Source organism: Mycteria americana, chromosome 2 (assembly GCF_035582795.1).
Source record: "Mycteria americana isolate JAX WOST 10 ecotype Jacksonville Zoo and Gardens chromosome 2, USCA_MyAme_1.0, whole genome shotgun sequence".
Taxonomy (NCBI): Eukaryota; Metazoa; Chordata; class Aves; order Ciconiiformes; family Ciconiidae; genus Mycteria; species Mycteria americana.
The window spans coordinates 33,351,035-33,373,855 of record NC_134366.1 but is presented as its reverse complement, the minus strand read 5'-3'; the positions used below and the strand labels follow the sequence as shown (position 1 = coordinate 33,373,855).

Below are 22,821 nucleotides of genomic sequence, written 5' to 3'. Positions count from 1 at the left end.
AATATACAATGTTTGATGACACTTAAGTCTGCATCCATCAAAATTATTATCAAATATAATTTCTTCTGGACAGATCAAGCCTGGTCCACCTAGCATAATAAGGAAAATGGGCTTCAGAACAAGAACGGAACCAATTTTGGCATGTGATCCTCCTTCCTCAATCTCTCTTGCCCTTTTATCCTTCACAGAAGAAATCAATGTGCATGAAAGAAATGAAGTGGGGAAAACACTGGCTGGGCAAGAGAGAAGGTACTAGGCACAACAGACTGTTGGAGTAGGGGAACAAGTGCAAAACCATAATGTCAAGAAGGAAGGGGAAAATATTTCTGAAGGTTGTGTTTATGTTTGGGAACATCCTACTTACCTACCCCTCAGAACTAGTATACAGTGGGAGGAGCCATGGGAACTAAAAAGACCTTATTTTGCTCCTTATAATAATGCAAACAAGATAAAAGTCTGGGAAATCAGCTCCAATTGACTAGATTAATGTCTGTGCTCTTTATGAATGGAAGTATGAAGACCTGAGCCAGGAATTCAGAATGTCTCTTACACTGAAAAAAAGGAAAAAGTGGGAATGTTGCAGAACAACCTGCCATGAACGTGTTTGTATAGAACTGCTGCAAGAAAAAGTTAGAATAATGTAACCTATGTGATCCAAGACGATTGTGGACACTGGACGTGCCTACCTTAAGAAGAAAAATTCATTTTGGGCATCTGATAACAAAGAAGTGATGCTGAACGGATGGCAATCTGCACAGAGGGGAAGAGTCAGGGCAAACTTGGAAGTCCTGAAAAGAGACAAATGTATGTCATCAGTCAGGAATTAGGTGTAGACAAATACTTTCCGAGAAAAGAAAATATAAGACCCACTGAAAAGGAAAAGAAACAGGTAAACACAGTTTCTGAGCCAATGGATTTTCTAAAAAAAATCCCACATGATAAACACTCCTGAAGACAACGAGACCAACACTTGTCAGGAGGAAGGTAGTTCAACTTCTAGCTAATGCGTTCACTGGTGAAAAGTGTCTCCATTCCAGAAGTTTTTCAGCAATCTGTATAACTCATATTCTTTCCTCTTTTTTACATGCCCGTTTCCTTCAATGCCCATGATAATACATTTGTTCCTTACAGAAGCTTTTGGAGACATCATTATCCAGAAGGGACATCTGTATGTTTTAATTTAAAATGTTTTCCTTTGTTTGCCATCAGTCCCTCTCATGTTTCACTGCGTGGTGCGAGCTGATGTGATTTCTGTTCATTGTCTTGACTGTCAAGACACTTCTGCATGTAAAGTGCCTGTGTTCTCCACTGTACTGTCCAATTTTCCAGGACTTTCCTGCTATTGCAGGTATCAAGGATATCTGTGAACTCTGCCTTTGCTAGCAGGGATCACTTCACTCCTATTGTATGACTCTGACTTACGATGCCTCTGCGATCCCATATGATCATTTTACCCCAGTCCACAGCTGGCACTGGCAAAGCAGCCCAGCTGGGACATAACAAACTTCCTTCAATGCTGCTTTTTCGATCAGACCTACTCCTCAGAAAAGTCTCCATGTGTTCTACTTAGGTTCCTCTTAACACAACTAAGAGAAACCTGAAAAGCTGTAAATAAGGTAGCTTCTCAAAGATATAAAGAATAGATCAAAAAATCCTGCAGACTCTAAAGCCTCTGGTCATTTTAGGACAGCCTGCATATAAGACACTTATTTTTTCCTAAAAATAATGTCAAAGAGGACAGTGTTAGGGCCCCGAGTGCAGCCACCTTCAAGTTTAGATGGCTGAGTTAAGGAGTTTAGCTTGCCAAGTCTAAAGGCAGCTCTTCCACTAATAAGAGCTGTTATGAAGAAAGCTAGAAGCAAGGGCCTGACCCTCCTTTCCTCCTTTTCCCTTGGGAGCTACTTTTAAGCGGAGTCTTTATTGTTGGTCCCCTATGTCTGCACCTGGTCTGGTGCCTCACTGACCTTGATGTGCACCCACTGGCTCAGCTTCCTGGCTGGCCCTGGGACCTGCCGCCTCCCTGAGACCTTGCCGGGTGATCACTGGACAATGCCTGACCCCGAGGGCCCGATCCTGACCCTGACTCATGCTTAGCATCCTGGCTCCTTCTTGGTGAGGCTGCTGTTCTCGCCTGCCTTGATACCGTGCTCCGCTCCAGGCTCCCCTTTCCTTTTGGAGTGGCTGGCCCTCACTGCTCCCTGATAAGCAGCAATAAGCTCACAACAGTTCCTTCAGATTTGCAAAGCTATCTTTATAGGGAGATGTCCAAAACTTTCAGATGAGGACAGACTGTAGCAATAGTATTTAAATACACTCAAATTACAGCCTAAGATGTACAGTGAAGCCAGACATATTAACCTGAGACCTATTTTGCCGATTACAAATGTGTGACCTGATGCGACGTGTAGCAAGCCTCCTCTGCCACCTAATGGGTATCAGTCCCGGGAGTTTTCCAGTCAACCTGTCTCAGCTACCGCCTACAGTAACACCTTAAGATGAGCTGGAACATCCAAACTTCTCTCAGTGAATTGACTGCTGCTATTTCAACCGCTCGCTCCTAGGATTAAGGGCAACATACACCAGATCCTGGCAGGCGTCCCCAGCCAGCCTGTGGAGAAGCAGCCCTCTCACGGCTGGGGCTCGCATGACGACGCAGGACTGCCGTTCGGCCCGCCTTCCCCTCGGCTCCAAACGCGAGCTATTTATTTTCTCACTGAGACGGGCATCCCGATCAGCGGAGCCCGAGACAGGCCACGCCGAGGCAGCGGCTCCCGGCCTCTCCCAGCGGGGGGGGACAGGGCGGGCCGGCGCCCCGCGGCGGCGGCACAGGCGGCGGCACAGGCAGCGGGCCTCCCGCCCACCCGCAGCACAGCCGGGCACGGCACCCCGCCCCGCGCGGCCGCAGCGCCTAACGGCCCCTCAACCTCCCGCGCTGCCTGCGGCCGGCGCCACCCACCCCAGCTCGGCGCAGGTGGGACCAGCCCGGCCCGGCCGCGCATGCGCTCTGGGGAATCACCCGCGCACCGGGCATTTAAAGGGCCAATGGCTGCAGTAGGCTGCTCGTGCTACTGTGTGCCTGCTGTCTCCCTGCCGGGGTGCCCCAGGCGGGTGGGCGTCCCCTCCCCTGTCCTCCCCTCCCGACCCCTCCGGGGCCTAGGCGTATGCCGCGGGGTTGCCCGGCCGCGCCTGGGTCCGCACGCCTCTGTGGGGTCTCGCGTAGCGCGGGGTGGGCGAGGAGTAGGGCCCGGTACCCGCTGGGGGCAGGCGAGCGGGCGGGCGCTGGATTCTTTGGATTGCGGACGTCGCGGGCAAATAAAACACGCGGGCGGGCGGTTGCGCCGTCCCGGCCGCATTCCTACTGCTGGGGGGGGTGGGGAGGGCGAGGAGCGGAGCAGCCGCGGCGCCCCGCACAGATGGAGCCCAGCAGCGGGAGCCGCGACGCCAGGCCCGCCGTTACGCCGGTGGCGGCTGTGCTGCCGGCGGGCGGGAGCGGGGAGCGCCTGGGTGGCGCCACCCCCAAGCAGTTCTGCGCCGTGCAAGGGAGGCCGCTCGTCAGCTACACGGTGCGGGCGATGGAGAGGTAACGAGGCAGGCGCCGCTCGGCTTCCCTTCCGCGCCCGGCGGGCCTTCCCCTCCGCGCCCCGGCCGCCGGCTCCTGATGGCCCTCGCCGTGCCCCCAGTCCCTTGAAAGCCGCTGGCAGCCGCCCCCCGCCCTCGCCTCAGGCCCCGGGCGCCCCCGGCGCGGCCGCCCCTCGGAGAGTTTGGTTTTGCGTTTCGGTGGGGTCTCCTTCCCTCCCCGCCCAGTCAAAATGTGTAATAAGTGACAGAGTGGCTAGGAGCAGGGAGGCCTGGTGCAGACCGGGGGTGCTCTGAGCTGTGACTGGGCAGGCTCACCTGAGGAGAGGGTACCAGGCGAGAGCTGGGCACTCTCCCCCGGCCCAGCCTGGCTCTGTCACCGCCGTCCCGGCGGCTCTCCTGTCTCCCTGGTGCTGCTGATGCCTTGAAGCTGTGTCACTTTCCATTGCTGCTGGAGATCTGTTCGAGGCCCTCAGCCTTGAGGGTCGAGAGTTTCTGTTGCTGCAGTGGCTGGTTTGGTGAGCTACAAGGCTACTATAGCTGTTGGAGACAGTCATAATATTATCACTATCCAGAGGCCTTGAAAAAAGATCTATTCTGCCATAGCCATTGGAGATGGTCTCAATCGTGTCCAGAGGCCTCAAAAAAACATCCACTCTTCATAGTGGGATGAACTCAGTGATCTACAGTGCTGCATTAGTCCATGGTGGAACACCCTGCCTCAGCAGGAAGCTTAAATGCCCTCTTGGCTTCGATTAAGATACAGTTACCAGGCTCGAAGCTGATAGCTCGCATAGTGTGAGGCTGCGTGCGTAACATTTGTTTACATTGGAGCAAAGAATTTAAGTAATGGGATATCTCAGCAGTCAGGTTTTTCCTTTTCATAAGACTGTTGAGTTCTAGGCATGTGACTGACAGTTAATATATTATTGTCAAATGTTAACATAATGTAAGTCTTGTATCTAGTGTCACTTGAAACACTGCAGGTAGAAGTGGAGTGTCAGATGTATTCTAGATGTTTTGCAGTAACTTGTAGAAAAACAGACCTTTAGGTTTTAGAATAAATGGGGAGGAGTGGAGGGTGGTGAAAAGAAATGGAATTGCCAACATCTCCCAAAGTTCTTAACTCATGGAAACTTGTACAACATCAAAATTGGGACTCTTTTTCCATTCCCACCCAGAGAGGCTTCCCTCAGGTCACTTGTTACTTTATGAAAGAAATATTGCTTGTTTTCTTTATTTAATTTTCAACAGGAGCCAGTCACAAAGCTAAACACATCAGTAAGCAAAACCTCCAATCCAAAGCTTGCCACAGCTGTAATTTCTGCCAAAATGTCATGGGAATCTACAGAGAAGAATAATATCCTCACTCAGTGTATTGGAGACCTGGAAAAGAGAACAGACTGAGGTTTGGGAAGGAAATTATATTCATAGGAAAATAAAACATTATTCATTTAAAAAAAAAATCTTTCATTTTTGCTGCCAGTAAGCTCTGGGAAAATAACAGTTCTTTGAGCAACAGTATTATACTTGTGTCCTAAAGCTGCAAAAAATTAGAAGGTTGAATTCTAATTGTACAATCCCACCAGGCGCATGATCCCAAGTTGATTGTGAGAGTACCAACCTAGTACTTTCGCTTAACTTTAGGAGTGCAATAACTGGTGCCAGTGCTCTCACAGGCAGAGCTTTCTGCCATCTCTGCACTGAATTGGAGTATTGGCTGGTATGTATGTGTATGGGGAGTTGGGAACAGATGTGATCTAAAGCTTGGAATGACTTTCATTTTCATCTCGACACTTTTACTCTGACTCTGAAACTGCACAGGAGGTACCTTGTTCTTTGCGCGAATGTACGCGCAAAAATTTAATATTGAGGAACTGCAGTTTGTCACGTAATCTATCACCCAGAAGTGGCAGATTTTCTGTGTTTAGCTTGATACTATCTCCTGATGTCTATTGTTTACCTGCTGTAACTGAATGAATCATTGACTCATTAGGCTGTAATAACTTGTATTGAACTGGTTATCTCAGCTACTGCAGCTATTTTGAGCTTTTTTTAATCTGGAAAAAACATAGCAACATATAGACAAAAATACATGAGCAAATCAAGAATTTGCAGCTGCTTTGCATGTGCTTTTTAAAAATCAGGAGAAAAAGATTTTTTCACTGTTCAGCTGAAAGTAGTGAGTATCTTAAATACTGACGTGGAAAAACTGGCAGACAAGACAAGAGCAGACATGAATGAATAAGCAGTGCATCCTGTTGCATAGGATGACAGCATGTAGAATGTTGGCCTGCCAATAATAATCAAAGATGATGCCCTTAGGAAGAGGAGATGAGAAAAAATAGGGTGAAGAGAAATGATTGTTTTTTATTGGATTATTTTATTTATCAGTGGTGCTGATAGGAAGGTCAGGTCTTACCTTGGAGGTAAAATTAAAGTGTATTAGAGAACTTAAATGTCTGTTTTTCCCATTGGATTTGTTTCTGCTTTTGTTGAACTATACAAAGCTTTTGCATCAAGTTCAACAGAACAAGAATGGCATTCCTCCTTTTTGCTTCTGTACAAACTAGTATGGTTCTTCCTTAATTTTAAATTTTTTTTGTGTGTGTTTGTTTAGAGTAGAACCTTTCCAATTTCTTTTCTTAGACAGGGAGGAATCTCAGCTCTGTGTGCACTTGTGCACACATATTTTACTAAAGCTATAGAGGGGAAAACAGACTAAGGTAAAAGGTTGATTTTAAAATCATTGTGGGACAAATAAGCTGCTGCTATTCTTGCTGTGCTCATGTTTCACCAGTTGTTGAAAGTACAGTGAGAAGTTATGAAAGAGGAAAACAGAGTTAATATGTTTACTGGCAGAATAAAAATTTGCCATAAAGGTTTCAGACAGCTTTGTTTACTTTGTTTACTGTAATGTAGTCTCTTAAAACAGGTGGCCTGATATCAAAAAAACATCACCTGGGGAAGCTTCCAAAGAATCACCTCTTCGGAAGTGTCTTGTGTAGTTTTATTTGCCAAGTATTTTTCCCCGTTGGCTGATGCGTGTTCACTGGCTCTCCAGGTCACACAATTACAGTTTTGTTAAATGTATCTATTGTGATAGTTCTTTTTGTCCAGTTATCATTAGCTTATTCTTGCAATTGCTTATGAGCTAAAAATAATCATAGCCAACAATCCAATTGTTTTAACTTTATGAAGGTATCTTTGCTATCTTGTCTGACTAATAAGGAACATTTTCTTTCAGGAAAGAATGGATGGCTTCTATACATGAGATGCTCAAAACTTCCTGTGAAACTTTTCAGACTTAAAAGCTCCCTGCTTCCATTTTTGTACTGTAAAAGATACATATGTGTTCATATATTTTTTTAATATATGAATAAAGTCATAACAAAGCTGTTATGGAGCAAAAGGAAGTTATGCTTGCATTCTGCAAATGTGTTTTGTTCTTGACAGTTCTTTTTCTTATTTGGTGCTTGAATAGTAAGACCAGTAAAAGTAATATAATGATTTATCTTGTACGTCTGAAGAGTTTTGGTGGCAGTGAAAGATCATATCTTACATTGCTAAAGCCATCTCAGCAGTCACTGCCTGGTTCTGGCCTTGTTTTGCTGATACAACTGCTGATTTCAGTAGGCTGTATGTTACATAAGTTGTTACTGGTCTGAGTAAGAGTTGCAGGAAGCTGGGTGTGAGTATTTAAGCCTATGTCAGATTTCAGGTTCAGCACTGGTTTATATGTGAGTGAACTGATAGAGGGTTAAACCTCAGTCCCGTTTGTACCTGAGCATGCCGTTTAACTGATACAGTCTCAGAGCATAACACATCGGTTATTTCATTTCCTCTGCAGTCTGTGATGTGAAGTCATGTAGTAGCTTGATCTGTTGCTGAGTTAATGAGCTCCTTTACTTTGAGTTCTAGCTCAGCTAATATAAGTGTATGTACTTTTGTTTGAAATTCGATGAAACAATACTATTTTCTACTAGGCAGCTGATCTGTCTGTAGGTGATGACGAGAAGGACGGTCACAGAAAACAAACGTATGGTCATTTTCTGCCTCACTGTTTTCCTTCTACTGGTACTGAGGTCCTCCCAATGCAGTTGTAAAGTGATCATAACTGGGGTCATTACTTTTCTTTCATTTGATCAGACCTGATTTTCCACTTTAGAACCACAGCCTATGTTGTATGGAATCACTAGAGTTCTGTATTTGGTGCTTGTTAAAGCACATTGGAGTACAGTATTCTGGTCTTTTTCGTGCCTTGTGCTGATTCTTTCTGAAGCTTGCATTATCTTGATCTAGTATTACAGTTACAAAATGGAAAGGGTGTTTACTATTTTTAAACTGGTTTTGAGCAGGTCCTGAACTGCTTATTATTTTAGTGTGAAATCTTTCTGAAGAAAAGGGTGTGACAAGTTGAGGGAGGAAAATAAAGATCCATTTACTGCCAGAAAGAGTGTATACTGATATCTTTCTACTTCATTAAAACACTTTGCAACATTTCTGTAAGCAGATCTTTAAGAGAGTGTGGTGCACAGTTCTCATTTGTGAGAATTTATAGCATACTTTATTGAATTAGAACTTTTCATGAGTTTTGGTGAGACATGTTAGATGTCAAAACCTAAGCTGTTCTTGTACCTAATCAGTCTAGAGGATACCTTTATACTCTTACATGAATAGGTTGCATCTCTAAATCCCAGCTCTAATTATAGAACATTAGTCCACAGTGAGTTTGAGGACGTACTCAAGTTTATGAATGTGTTTATCCAGACACAGGGTGGAGCTGTGACCGCATCCTGTCACTTTTCGGTGTATTTTACCACTGGAGGCCTTGAGCCATTCCACTCCTCCTGTGCAGAGATTTATCATAGGCTGGACAGTACTTCTGTTCTCTTCCCTTCTTCTTAGAAGATGCTGTGTACTACCCAGTTGCCTCATAATCTGTTTCATTTGACTCTAAAATGAGAAATGTCAGTGCTCTTCTTACACAGTCACTAGTGAATGTACGGACTGTCCACTGTGTCTGGGAACTGTGTAAGGCTATAGTCTTTCTGCAAATAGAAGTGCAGAGCTCTTATTCTCATTTAGTGTGAAATAGCTTTTCTTGAATTTTGCTTTATTTAAATGACTGGCTCTCAATATTCAAAAGAAGAACCAAGATGAATCCAATTAGTTTGCCCTAGTTCTGAGTTGAAGTCATGCAGAGGTGCTAAGTTTTGTGGTGAAATGTAAGATTATGCCAGGACTCATTTGAGAGATTTGAAAACCTTTTGATGAACCTGTGGTGAGTGACAAGTTGAAATGAAACTTGAAACCATATGACTTTGGATTTTACATTTGAACAACTTCAATACTTAAAAAATGCTGAGAATATGTTGGTTTGGCTGTATTTTCTGCCTTTGTTAATAATAAAATGAACATAAGGGCAAATATTTTTCTTTTGAAGAATGCTAATAGCACTTCCATTTGTTTTTAATAGTTATTTTAAAATTAATTGAAATAATTTTCCATGGAGTTCTATTAATTACAAAAAAAAACATACAGAAGGTGGAAGATGCTCTGTTGTTTCACATAATTCTAGGGGAGTGGTTTGTATCACAGATGACTTTGCTTTTGGAGTAAGGATAGTTCCTAGGCAATGCCTTCTCATGTGTTAGTGCAGAAGCCAATTACCTTGAGCCTGTATATTTCTGAACTGTAAATTTCTTACTCTTATTTTTCTAACTGGAAATATTTAGTACCTTAGTCTGTCTTGTGTCTACAAAATTAGCTTCAATAGCTTTACTAGTTTTAGTTGAGAGACTATACCATGCTTGTCTCCCTTCCTTCCTAGTTGGATGTGTAGGCTACACATGAGTAACTTTACTATAGTAAATAGTAAATTGTTTTTGTAATCATTGCTCCTCTGATGAGTTTCTTGTCTGTCATGCTAAAATACCTTCCTGTCATCTGTGGAGACACAGAAAGGAAATAAAACAATTTAAAATCCTTTTTTATGCTCTCTACATAGCATTTGAATTATGGTATTTCTGTTATTTGTAAGTACAGTATGCCACATGTAACTATAATTTGTATTCCTAGGTCCTTTGACACAACTATGACTTCAGCCCAACTTCAGTTATGACTGGTTTTAATCTTGTGGGTCATTCTCCCCCCACACCACCCCTCAATTGTAGAGCTAGGCTGATACAAACAGTAGCAGCTTCAAGTTCTCTAAAAATATGCTTTTCATATTATGGTAATTTTACCTGGCTTAGCTAAATTTTTGCATTTTGCTAGCTTCCTAAAGCAGAAACCTTTGTGTGTGTGTATATATGCATTTTATTTTTTTTGCAAACTACCAGTATAATGTCTCCTGTGAATGTTCAAGTGACAGTTTTGATTCATTAGCAATCCATCAATTACTGCTTATGCCTGTCTTGATAGTGATCTTTGTTTCAGAGTTTTTCTTGATCCTCTTATTCACTTGTACACAGTGTACTGCACAGTAGAACATGGCGTATTCCAGGTACCAGGATTTACCAGTTTATTGGAGACTGAATTTAGAGAAAGCTAAAATAACAGACTGTAGCTGATTGATTTAGAAGTTACATTTGAAGCTAGGTATGAGGCTGGAGTAAGAAATGTTTTGAAGGCTTTTTGGAGGTTATCAGAAGGTGTGTGTCCCCCCCCCCCCCAACTGGTTGTTGGAAGCAAGTCCCTTCCCAGAATTCCAGTTACTTTGGTTGACATCCATGTATTGGTAGAGATCCTCTCACGTAGCTCTCCCTTTAGGGGTGAAGTGCTAATACATACACAAAAACATGGGCTTGAGTATATTGAGAGATGCTTTATTTAGCCATCTTGAATACCTTTGATATTAATTTCTTTGTTTCATGGAGATATCTGTACTTTTATTTAGTCATTTATGTCTACTTTCTCTGTTTTTGTACTGTTTCTTCCAGGATAAGTTGGATATCCAACATTATTGTGGTGGTCTCTCCTGAAAAGATTGAAATAATGAAGTCTATCATTGAAAAATATGACCACAGAAGAGTTATGATAGTAAAAGGTGGAGTAACTCGTCACCGGTCAATTTTCAATGGACTCAAAGTATTTGCAGAGAATGAATTTTCCAACCATCTGCTCCAGAAACCAGAAGTAGTGATTATCCATGATGCTGTGAGGCCATTTGTTGAAGAAGATATTCTTTCAAAAGTGGTTATGGCTGCTAAAGAACACGGGGTATGTACTATAACAGCAATGCAACTCTGCAGTGTTCTTTATACTGTACAGTGTAAAATCATGATTGATAAATAAGGATTTTTCTAGCAATTGTATTAATGTATTATGTTGATTTTTAAGTAGAACAGATTCAGAATCCCTATTATGCAGAGAGGTCAGATGGGGGAGGGAGACATTTTTAAATGCCACAGGCTTTATTTGCTACAGGGAATAATTATTGCCATAGAGACTATCAGTAAGAGATAGAATTAATCAGCAATTTGTTAGTTGAGAGGTAGATTACATAAAGAGAGTTTACCTTTTTTTCCATGCAGAATTTTCACCTAATGCTGGAGTAGTTCAGTTAGTGATTACTAATAATAGCCAAAGAGAGTACTGCATTGGTTGACTCGCAAGCTTTATGTGTTTTCATTTCAAACTTATATGCAAATCCTGAATAAGTGGCAAGAGAGCTATCTCTGTGTTAATGCTAAGTTTTTCTAGAATCTTTAAGCATTGCAAACTGCTGGGAAAAAGGGGAAGCAGGAAGCCTCCAACCGTAGGTTGGAGATAGTCCTGGTCATCACTGCATCTGAGGACTGGGAATATTCACAGGAACTGGAAAGATTTCTGAGAAAGTAAATGTTTGCAATGTGAAGGGGAAGAGTTGGTAGAAGTTGTGTTATGCAAGTAGAATGGTTATTAAGAGTTATTAAAGGCATGCACTAGCAACGAGAGGAACTGGTGGATAAACTGGCTGGCTAAGATAGAGATGTAAGAAATCACGACTTACCCACAGGCTTGTTTGTACAATTTGCTATCTTTACCTTGTACTTCACTTCTCCATTAATAAGATAGTAGAATGCTTCCCTACTTCAAGGAGATGATTTGAGGTGGAAGTCATTAGTGACAGCAGATTGTTTGGGTATTAGAAAGCTAGGAAAATCTACTACTGCTTGTCTTTTTCAGGAAATGAGGTAAAAGATAAGCTAATTGACAGATGATTCGCAACTTTGACAGTGGAATAAAAAGTCTAAAGAATGAATTGTGGTATTTCCTTAGCGCTCTTCCACCTTTTTTTGAAAGCTCATAGTGTAGAAGGGGAATGTACAACTTCTTAAAATATTTATTATGAAAATTAAATTATGTAAGATCTCTCAGAACATTATGTTAGAAATCTAAATATACTGAACTTCTTACTAGTAGGCCCGTACTTTTGTAGATTGGCTTAATGAGAAATGGCAATAAAATATAAACTCTGCTTTATAGTTTTCAGTGATATAGAACATAAGTTTCCAGTCATTAAAACTTAAATTCCGTTAGAATTTTAACAAGGTTTTTGACCTTTCTCATATAGCACAAAATAGCATTCCAGAATTGATTCTCTGCCAAAGACTTTAAAATAGATCCCCTTTGTAAATCTGTTTTAAATGTGATTCTTTGAGAGTAGTAGAAGAATGGGGTTAATTGTACTGATGTTGAGTTGAAATGAGAATAACTGTTTTCTGAATGTGTTTGTGTTTAGGTGTCTTTGCATGTTATGGTATATCATATCTCATTCGTCTTTGTGTTTAATTTTTTTAACTTGTTCACTTTTTCTTGAAACTTGTGTGATTTTAATGTAATATTTTTTCCTGGTTTTCTTTTTAATTGGGTGTAAGACATTTTTGGTAAAACAGTAGGGATCAAAGGCAATCTCCATTGACCTTCTCAGGGCAGTGTACTCTAGTTCATCTGAACTTCCGACTGGTAAATTTTTCCTTACCTAGATCACTGAAGTATCATTTGATCTCAGAAGGGTGATCTTATCCACTTGTCATAGTCTTTTCCATCGTATAATGCCTGTCTGAAATGTGTGTGGTATTTATTGGCTCTGTGGTGCCTTCCTATGTTGGCTTAGATCCACTGAATTCAGTGAGACTAGGCCATCAGAGAACTGGACTCCAGAAGCTGTTAGGTATTGATGTTACCTGACAAAGTAATTGAATTAAGGAACATGAGAAGAACTTCATTTTATGTAAAAGATAGGAAAAGCTTCCTGCCAGAGAGAGGTGCCTATCTTCACTTGACAACTATAGAATTCTGAAGAACTAAATGACTGGAAAGCTAAGAGTATTTCTCAAAACTGACATGCATGGTTTTGAGTATCAGAAAAAATTTCATCAAGAGAAGCTATCATCTTTGTTTTTCCTATAGTCAAATTCTTTGCGTATCTAAAGGGTAGTCAATTCTTCAATCTTTCAGTACAAAGAGTAATTACTTCCTTTTTGCATTATGTAGAAAGGTACAAAACCTGGCAGAAACATCATATTAAATCACTAGTGTAACAGGGGTAATGCTGTATTGTTGTTCATCTGCATACCATATAGATAGCATAATTATGAGCACCTTTAATGTTCTTTAAAATGGTAATTGATCAAGTAAGTTATTGCACTTCTAGCTGCCAATTGTCAGACAAATAAACTGCTTTATTACACTTACTAATCAGTTTGTTATTTGCCTGTAGGAATCAAAATGTATGCCTTATCCAGAACTAATAAATTATGCCTTAAATCCCTGAAACAATCCCTTGATTATGTGAAAATATTACTTTGTAACCAATTAAATTCCATTTATGTTTTTGGGGTAATTTTGTAATTAATATTACATGTTTCTAGAAACAAATTCTTTATTGCTAGTAAAAGTTGGGAAAAGTGGAAGCTTCAGAAGGCATCAGTCCAAAGCCTCTAGCAATATCTCATTGCCAATATTGCATTTTAAACAACATAACTAAAAAGAAAAATGCTTACAAGAAAAAAAATCAGGAAGGTGTGGGGGGGGGGAACTTGTCAGTTCTGCTATTGAGAGTTAAAAAAAAAGGGCACATACAGTCAAAGACTCTTTCTCTAGTTAACATAAACTAGATTTGAAAGTATAGCTTATTTCTTTGAAAGGACTGAATCACAATGGCATTCTTAAAAGCTGGTTTCTGGAAGCTGTCTAACATCATTACTTTATTCTCAGCTTTAGCAAAGATCGAACAAAGCATACATGCCAACACAGATGTACGGTGCTACTCAGTCTCATGGACTCTCATTCACATACACAATCAGTCAAAATAATATCCCCAGACAGAAAACACTACGTATTATGCTCAGTGTGTTCCTGTCTTTGAGTTAACTGCAGCACTGAGTCTGAGTAATCAGTCTTACTGTATCGGAAGGCTGGAGCAGAAAACATGCACCCGTACACACGCTGTTCTTTCTCCCAGTTAGACAGCAAAATAAAATGCTTTATGTATGATTGTTGAGTTGCATTAGCAAAATATGGTGGGTGGCAAAACAAAAGCCACCTCTCTTTCTCCACTGAAGGTGCAGGAGGACTTGGGTGGATAAATAGGCTGATCTGGTGTGGTATACTTGAATGGGGACGGCTGCTGGAGCAGTTTTGCTCACTGTGTTCTTTCTTTGTTCTTTTTCTCTTGGAAGCACTTATCTTTTTATGTTTTCTTATTATCTCCTCTGTTTTCACCATGTATGGAATGTTTTACACATGATCTTTGTCCTCTTTGTTATACTCAAAGAGTGATTTTAGCCAACTATAAAGGCTGTATCAGTACCAGACCATTTTTGATTCATATTTATATGCTGCATCATCTGAAGTTGTCCTGTGCCTGTGTTCTCAGAGGTTCTGCTTTCATTATATGCTTGATACTTTGGGGGGCTCCTGCTGTCCTGTCAGACATGTGTGCAAAAGCAGAATCAAGAACTAATGACCTGTTACCACCTTGACATGATTTTTACTCCTCTGATGGAATGAGTTCTGTAGTTTAGGAGGCTCTGACTTATGTCAATGTAAAAATACATATTAATGAATTGTAAGGGTGTTATATAGGAATTTTAGAAGAAAACAACATTTGAAGAGCTACATTATTGTGAAGATCAGAATCTGTTCAGTAGCCTTGAAACTTTCGTGAATGTGTGAAAAAATCAAGCATAGTTTTGATGCAGTACGGAAATAGTTATATAACGCGTTACTCCTTTTTCAACTCTGTACTATGGATAACTAACGGAAACGTACTGATGTTTCCATAGCTTATGACGTTATTGGTCCCAGAGAAAGTTATAACCTTCTCAGCCTAGTTGTTAATTATTTTCTGTGTTGAATGGAGAACTCATGTATTGTTAGCAAATACCTGAAATCTTTGTCCTAACAATATGTAGTGTTTGGTGGTGGGAAAGCACTGGTAAGGGGAGAAACTCTGACATTTCCCAGTCTCAATTTAAGTGATTTAGATGATTTACTGCATTCATTAGAAAGGATGCAACTCAACCAACTGAAATGCAGAAATCATAGATAGAAACTTAAATTATAATCTCCCTTTCTTCTTTGCAGCATTTTTGTGTTGTACTAACAGAGCCATCTGTACCTAATACAACTAGTATTTAATCCTTTTTAAAAAGGTGACTCAATCCCACATTTTTTAGCTCCTGGAGGTCTACACATACAGTAATTTTTACCTGACTTTTTTTTTATGTAGGATCAGGTTATCCTGGAAATAAATTTTGAGCATAGCTTCCTGTACTTAAGTGGTTGCTGAGGTAATTTTTATGTAATGTCTATGAAATGTACCTCCTTTAAATTTAGAGAAACTACATATATGACACTGCTGTTGATTTGAGGCTAATTAAAATCTGTATGCTTCATTTGAGAAAACAATGTGACTTTGGAAAATGAAGCAGCCTTTAGCAAAGATGTGTCTATTTAGTCGCTCAGATTTCTCCTTCCTGCAGCAGATCAAAGGATTAAAGAACAGTTCCTTAAAATAAGGGAAATCTCAACTTGTCCAGCATGTGTGAGGAGCTGAATAAAGGCCTTGGATCATTCTAGTGACTTCTACATGGCAAGATCTGGAAGAGATTGTTAGCAATATCTCTCTGACTAAGGGTTAGGCATGCACACCTTCCCGAGTCTTTTCCCTTTTTCACCAAATATTGTACTGAGAAGAAATCTGAGTTTTCTTCCAGAAAGGCCCCCAGCTGCATTTTGGCTGAGTTTGTGATCTGGGTGGTTGTGGCAAGGACACCACCAACCCTGCAGGTTAGGTGAAGCTTCTGAAAGCCAACTTGGCCTGTTTCATATGCTGTAATAGTTTGCTCAACTGGTTCTGTGTTTATCTTCCTGTTTCCAAGAAAGTAAGTGGGTTGTGGTACAGATAGAACTAAGACTGCCTTGAGGAGCATTGGAGCATGTAGGAGAGAATTCATGAGGTATCAAATTCATACGTACGTGTATTAGTGTCACTATTTGAGCCAAACTTACATGGTAAGGTATAACGATCCATTTTACAAGGCCCTTGATAACAGAGAAGGTCTTTGACAAAGCTCATATAAAGCGGTGACTTGAAATTTTGAATCTAATGGGCTGTAAGAGAAAGAAGCTCAGGTGCAAAGTTTCCTGCAAGGAGAGGACACAAGCAGTTCCGAGAGCAGCAGTTGAGCGAATTCAGAAGGCAAAGACATTTGATAAGCAGGTGCAGAGTTGCTTAGGGAACTGCATGACCACAAACTATAGTGCCTGTGGTTTTGGTTGCTCAGGACTGTGTGTGTGGGAAAGAGTTATTAATTAAACATTGCAGTTTTGCATTTGGTTGATTAAATTGTGCAAGAGTCCTCCTACAACACCTCAAGATTTGTTTTCTTCTTTCTTCATAATATGATGCAAATCATGTGTTTAATGATATGCAGTGGATCAGTAGCCATCACGTCATGATATTGATGATTTTGTAATGATGTAGACTTTCTGGAGGTAAAATATAACTTCTTAACTGTAATTGTAACTCCTGTGGCAGTAGCTTCAAGATTTCTACTCCACTGAATACAAATGTTAACTCCTCTTTATATTGCCTTACTCTAATATGCAAAATCCTTTGTGGCACAGTGCACTCTCACCGATAGCTTTTTGCAATGTAAATCAGTAATTAGGGTATGAAAGATAGCTTGTGGACTGTAAGATGTGTTTTTTTACTTGTTAATGCAAGATAATACTATGCAGTCAAAGTAAAATAAATAGTCTTGTTAATTTTAGAGGCAAAAATGATTGTTTTCGTGATTCATTAATTTTTATAGCAAATGTTCTGTTTAATTTTTGCCACCTAGATTTGCAGTATAGCACTAGTTAGAAACAAGCACTAGTAGAACAAGAAGGTGCTGGTAGCTCATCTTATTGTTTTCTTAGGTTGAATGAATGCCAAAATTTAAAGCTGTGAGTGTACTTTAAAATATTTCTGAAAAGATTGAAAACTCTTGGTAGCATACTGGCCACACGATTTGCTTTGGAATGTTTAAATTGCTTCGACTGGACTTTACATGTTATAGAATCCATCATAATTGTGGTCTGGATCATATACTTAGTATGGATCTTTGGTAGAATTATGTAGACTTTATACAAACTTTGAAGTACTTGAAAAAAATCTGTCAAGAAGGAAACAAAATCTTAATAAATGAGAATATGTTGTTAAACATTACCAGTTATTGCACTGTGACAAAAATCAGCTGAATATGTTGACTAAGGTAATAAGACCTTACTTGGCTAATAATATGATAAAATTTATTTTATTGGATGTACAGTAGTTTTGTATTTATGGAAAACATGAACTTCCTCAACCATTCTTGAATTTCTCACAGGGAATGGACAGATAAGGAATGCATTAGAAGAAATGCTGTATAATTTGTATGACACCATTAAAAATGTATATATTGGTTTAATCCTGCTAGCTTTTGTAATTTTAGTCTTTATTGTATTAAAAATAGTTCATCTGATTTATGGCAGTAATTCATGATACAAGAGCAACATAAATGACATTCTTAAGACTTATTTTCAATCTGCTTTTTTAAAAAAAATCCAATTTTAATATGAAATCAAATGTTCACGTAAATTAGTTGTGTTGTTGTTGTTTGCAGTACCACTCTTTGCTTTTTCTTGGTGCATATGTATGTTTGTGGTTTTACTGCTTTTCCACTTTTGGTATGTTCTTGAGCTTGTTTTCAGTGCTGCGTGTTGAAAAATTGCGGCTTGTGGTATGCCTAGTTCTGCTTTCTTCCTCCACCTCATATATATATATTTTCAGTTGCATGTTCCTATCGTCATGTCCTTGCAGGATGTCCCGTCTTTTTGAGGGGAATATTTTTTATTTTCTTTGAAAAATCTTACTTTTCCCACAGAATAACATTTAGAATTTAGCTTGTTGTCAATTAGATTAAAACGATATTTACTGACGCTTAGAGGTAAATGCTTTAAATACAAAAGAACATAAATTACGTAAAGTAAAAAAGAACATGTGCAGTCTTAATTTTTGAGCAACAGTTTCTGGTATCGGTAATCTTCTTTAGTTTGGCATAGCTAATTGGGGCTCTGACATGTCTTGATGTACATGTACTATACCCACTTACTCAGATAGTATGTTCTGATAAAGGTGACCTCATTAGAAGAAATGTTTTCTTTTTCTTAAACAGTGTCATAAATATACATTACATTAGTTTAAGGCATCCTGTGTCTTTGAAGTCAGTTCAATGTACAACATAGTGTCAGCTCATTAACATTGGATCAAAGTGTATATTAAATTTCTGATTAAACATCCCCTCTTTTGCAGCTAGGAATAAACACAATTATAACGTCTTCCTTCCTGGTGTTGCTTTAAGATTAACATGTGCCCAATTTTAGTGAGTTCGACTGTTGCTCCTAGCCAGCTGGGTAAACAGACTTTAAGGAAATTGGGTGAAGTTTAGCATACAAGTCTTTTTTCATAGTGTTCAAAACTCCTTACATCTGTTCTAATTAACCTTCTTTTTGTCTGGCTGATAATTAGGTTTAATATCTGTGTTACACCAGGCTTGTTTAACATTTCAACCAGTGCTGTCCGTGGGCAATTAAAAGCTGCCAGTACAAATATGTCAAGATAGCTGGAAATGGGCTGGTTGGTGATACTGCCTACATAGAAGAAATTTTAGTGGGTATCTCACTAATGAGAATCAAAGATGGTATGCCCATAATGACTATGAATTTTTTTTTTCTTTCTCCAACAAAATTCAAAATAAGGTAATTTCAGAATTATTCTTGTTTAAAAAAAGGAAGATACCTGGCAGAAAGAAGGTAACCTTTTTTTCTTCAGCCTTAATCTCTAGTTGATACACAGCCCAGGTTGCAGATTGTACTTGTTTGTCGATAGAAGAAATAGGTAGAAGGAATCCCGTCCCCACCACAGCGCTGCCACACAATTTATGTCTATGCTACATGGTAGAGTCTGGGTGTGAGTGTGGGTGAAAGTATGATATGCCCTGGACTCAAATTTGTGTTTCTGCATGATAATGAGAGTACCTCTACCTTTATTGTGGTTTGCTATTCTTTACTGAGTCATCCTGGTTGTCCTGTAGTCCTGACTGCATGCCATATCTGGCCCTTCAGGAGAGGTGTGCAGCTGAGATACTGGTTGGGGGAATCTTTTGGACATGACAGTAACAGAAGGAGTTATGGGGGCAGATGGTGATGGGTTTGAGTTGAACCCAGGCAGCCGGGCTGCTACCTTGCCTTGCCGTACGGCAAGTAGGCAGGTTGTGGGTGCAGAATGAGGTTGTGAACTCTGTGAACTACGTGCAGCCTTGAATCAGTTCAGTTTGGAAGTTTGGCTATTTTGCGCTTGAAGATGTGTTCACACCTAAGTTTAGGAAACTTTGCACACATAGCCAAATTGTAGTTATCAGCTGTACTTTTGTATAGGAGTGGTAGCTTACTGTTTGTGTTGTTACTTTGTCTATGCCCCAATCTTTTCCATCCAAATAGAAGTGTTTTGCAGGATTTCTGTAGGTTGGAGGAGGAGATACTCTAAGTCTTCCCTCTGCAGCGGAATCATAAAACTTCTCATAGATTACAACTTTTGGTTATAGAGAAGATAAAATGTAGCCCTAGACAACAGCTGGCTACAAAATGCAGAAAAGGAAAAGAAAAAAAGAAACATAAGAAAAAAAGATGTGATATTTCAATGCGATACCTTGAATGTGCATTGGAAGAAATTCTCTAATTGCTTTGTTTTACAAAGATAGTTATATGACTTTGTTTTATTAGATAACCTCCCCTTCAGATTTACAATATAAAAAGATTTGAAAAGAACATCCTCTTAAATATGTGAAATATTTTAATCTTATAATCAAGTTTTTGCATTTTGCTTTGAAGATTCTGTTTGATAAATTTGAAATAAGGAATCTTTTGGTACAGACAATTCTTCTAACTTAAATGGTAATTACTGAGTGTGGCTGAAGCATGTTGATTACTAAAGATACAATTAATTTGAGTGCAGATGTCTGAATGGAAATGCATGTTTCTACCTGTTTCATGCATCGCAGATACTGTGTTTATTTCTGTATTTTTTCATACTGTAGATGGCTGTGAATGCCCTTCATGGCAAGTAGTTTGATCTGTGTAACAGAATACTTTCCCTGTAGTAACATGTGGAAACATTTTGGTGGAATAAAATGAGAAGAAATTAATCATAGTTATTCTGAGCTTCTTTCGCTAGTTCATAGCCAGACCTAATTTAGACTGAAATCCTTAGGAGATGATAGTGTTTGGTAACATATAAATAAACTTTCACCTAATAAAAAACATTCCAGGACATATTTGTAAACTGTTAGATACCTAGGTTGTCTAAATTAGCATTGATGGTTATTGTTATGTAGTTGAACAGTGTCCTAATGCAATCCTTGTCTTCATGGAAAAGCAAGATAAAATTGTTTGTATATTTACCAAATTCACCTCTACGAAACTGACTTTAATGGAGTTCCAAGATGGATGTATTTGTCCTACTAAGTGTGACTAGCCCCACAGTCTGCAGCATACAGTTTCCAAAAAGTCAGCTGCTTTGAAGTGATGAAAATACATTTCTAATATACTTCTATTTCCAGTGTATATATGCGAGACAATTTTATTTTTTCTAAGGCAGGGTGACTAAATTATTTGGGAGTCTTCATTCAGTACTATTTTGCTTCTCAGAGTTGAAAACAACTCTGATTAAAGAATTAAAATTAATAAATATGCATATTGAGAAAATGTAAAAAAATGAGAATATGGACACTCTTTTAAAGATAGCACTCATAAGCTATGCTTGTATATATGTGATATCAGGCCTATTCCTAACTAATTTTAAAACATTGAATCTAACAGAGTTAGGATGATTGAAATATAAAATGTGTGTTTACTTAATGCTACCAGACAGCTGAGAAGATAGAAAGCATAGGGAAAATGACTTTCAGGGGAGACAGATGCTATGAATGGAGAAGAAAAGTATTGTTGGTGTAATTAAAAAGTAGAAGGGAGTCATGCTAGAGGGATGGGAGAGTCTGCTCCTTTAGGACTAGACTCTGTGAAGTTTTAGGCTGTGATTCCCACTCACTTGAAGTTCAGGGTTGCAAATTGGCCGTGTAAGTGAACTTTGTGGGTCTGCATTAGTACTTGGGGTGTACTGGGGACAGGGGCATGCCAAAGACATAACATACTTTTTTTTTTAGTATGCCAGCCTGCAGGATCTGTGGTTTTCTGAGCTTGTTACCACACTGTTGTAAAACAAAAGGAATTGTAGTTGTGGTATTTTTTGTAAGGATTTTGTGCCACTGCAATTTTTTTTTTCTCTTCCTAGTCCATATCATTCAACTTGTTGAGCTTTGCAGCTATTTAGCATTGTTCTGTTTCAACTCTGGCTACCAAAAATGACCAGATCAGTGATGCTCTTTTGGAGCTTCTGGCTCTTTGATAACTTCTTGGTAGGTTGTATGCTAGATGTGGAGTGTTGGTCTTGGCTGAATAATGCACTGTGTTGGGAGTATTTGTAACCTGGATAATTTCTTGCTTGTGATATAAGCTCCATCTCTCCCCATAATCCTTTTTTTTTTTTTTAAATGAGGCTTTCAGTTTTTATGAATATTTGGTAAAAATAAGCTATACAGCATTGTGTTAGCCAGGTTGCTATGTTGTGTGTAGGCTTCTGTGGCCTAAACATTCATACCTCATTTTGTAATAAAAGGTGTCATCAATACTGCTTGGATTTTACTCTCCTTGAACTGACTGTGTTGTCTGATCTTAAAACACACCCTGGTTATGTATTCACTGAATGCACGCATCTAAACAATGCATCTAAACAATTTCTTGTCAGAACAAAAGTATGATAAAATGAGAATGATACAGTGTTACTGTTTAGTGGAAAGGTGGATTAGTATGCCTTAAATCTATTGAAAATACTTATGATACCCTATTATTATACTGACCTGCATGATGCACTTCTCTACCTTTTTTTCAGTCACCACTGAATCTTTAAATCTTGAATGTGTGCTGTGCTCTAGGCAGTTATGCAAAAAACTGAATACAAAACTGAGAACCTGTTTGTAAATGTTTTTGCTTTGTGCTGTTTAAAATGGGTTATAAATGACACCTGTTGTTTCTAAAAGCATCTAGAGGCTGGTTCAATTTTCAGCAGATGGATGGATAAGCTTGCTTCTGAGAGATACCAGTCTGTCACTTCCACTGAAATTGATGGAATTGTGCTCAGGATGTTTTAGGATTGTTTTAAGGAAACGATAGATTAAAAGGATGGTTTTTGTTCCAATATTTTGTCTGCAAAAGAAAACTAACCACTTAGCAGTATTTGTTTCAATGTCTGTTATGCTATGAAAGAACATTTTAACAGCTTGCCCACAGATATTTTGATACTTTACCTAATTTGTTTAACAAAATATGCAAAAATGGGGGAAGGAAGTGTATCCATTTCTTGGACATGCCAGGTTCACCAAAACTAGTGCTTGACTGTCTTTGGAGTGGCTTGAAGGCTGTAAAGTGGACACTTAAAGAAATTCAGTTTAACTATACATTAACTAACCACATTCAGGAAGGGTGTGTGATACATTTTGTGTATGATTTTGAAAGCAAATCTACTTGAGATCTGGGTCAAAATGATTAGAAATTGGAAAATGAGTACTCTGGGTAGGGAAATGTTAGTATAAGACCCAGGCAATTGCTTGA

The 22,821-nt window shown here is 39.4% G+C and overlaps 1 protein-coding gene across 1 annotated transcript in view; it reads left to right on the top strand.

The window, feature by feature from the left end:
- The first annotated feature begins 3,064 nt into the window (after window positions 1-3,064).
- CRPPA (CDP-L-ribitol pyrophosphorylase A) overlaps window positions 3,065-22,821 on the top strand; it is a 124,736-nt gene continuing 104,979 nt past the window's right edge. Inside the window, exons 1-2 of the mRNA XM_075492912.1 lie at window positions 3,065-3,580; window positions 10,521-10,800. Coding sequence (XP_075349027.1) covers window positions 3,162-3,580; window positions 10,521-10,800 — 699 coding nt within the window. The 5' untranslated portion in view covers window positions 3,065-3,161. The remainder of the gene's footprint in view (window positions 3,581-10,520; window positions 10,801-22,821) is intronic.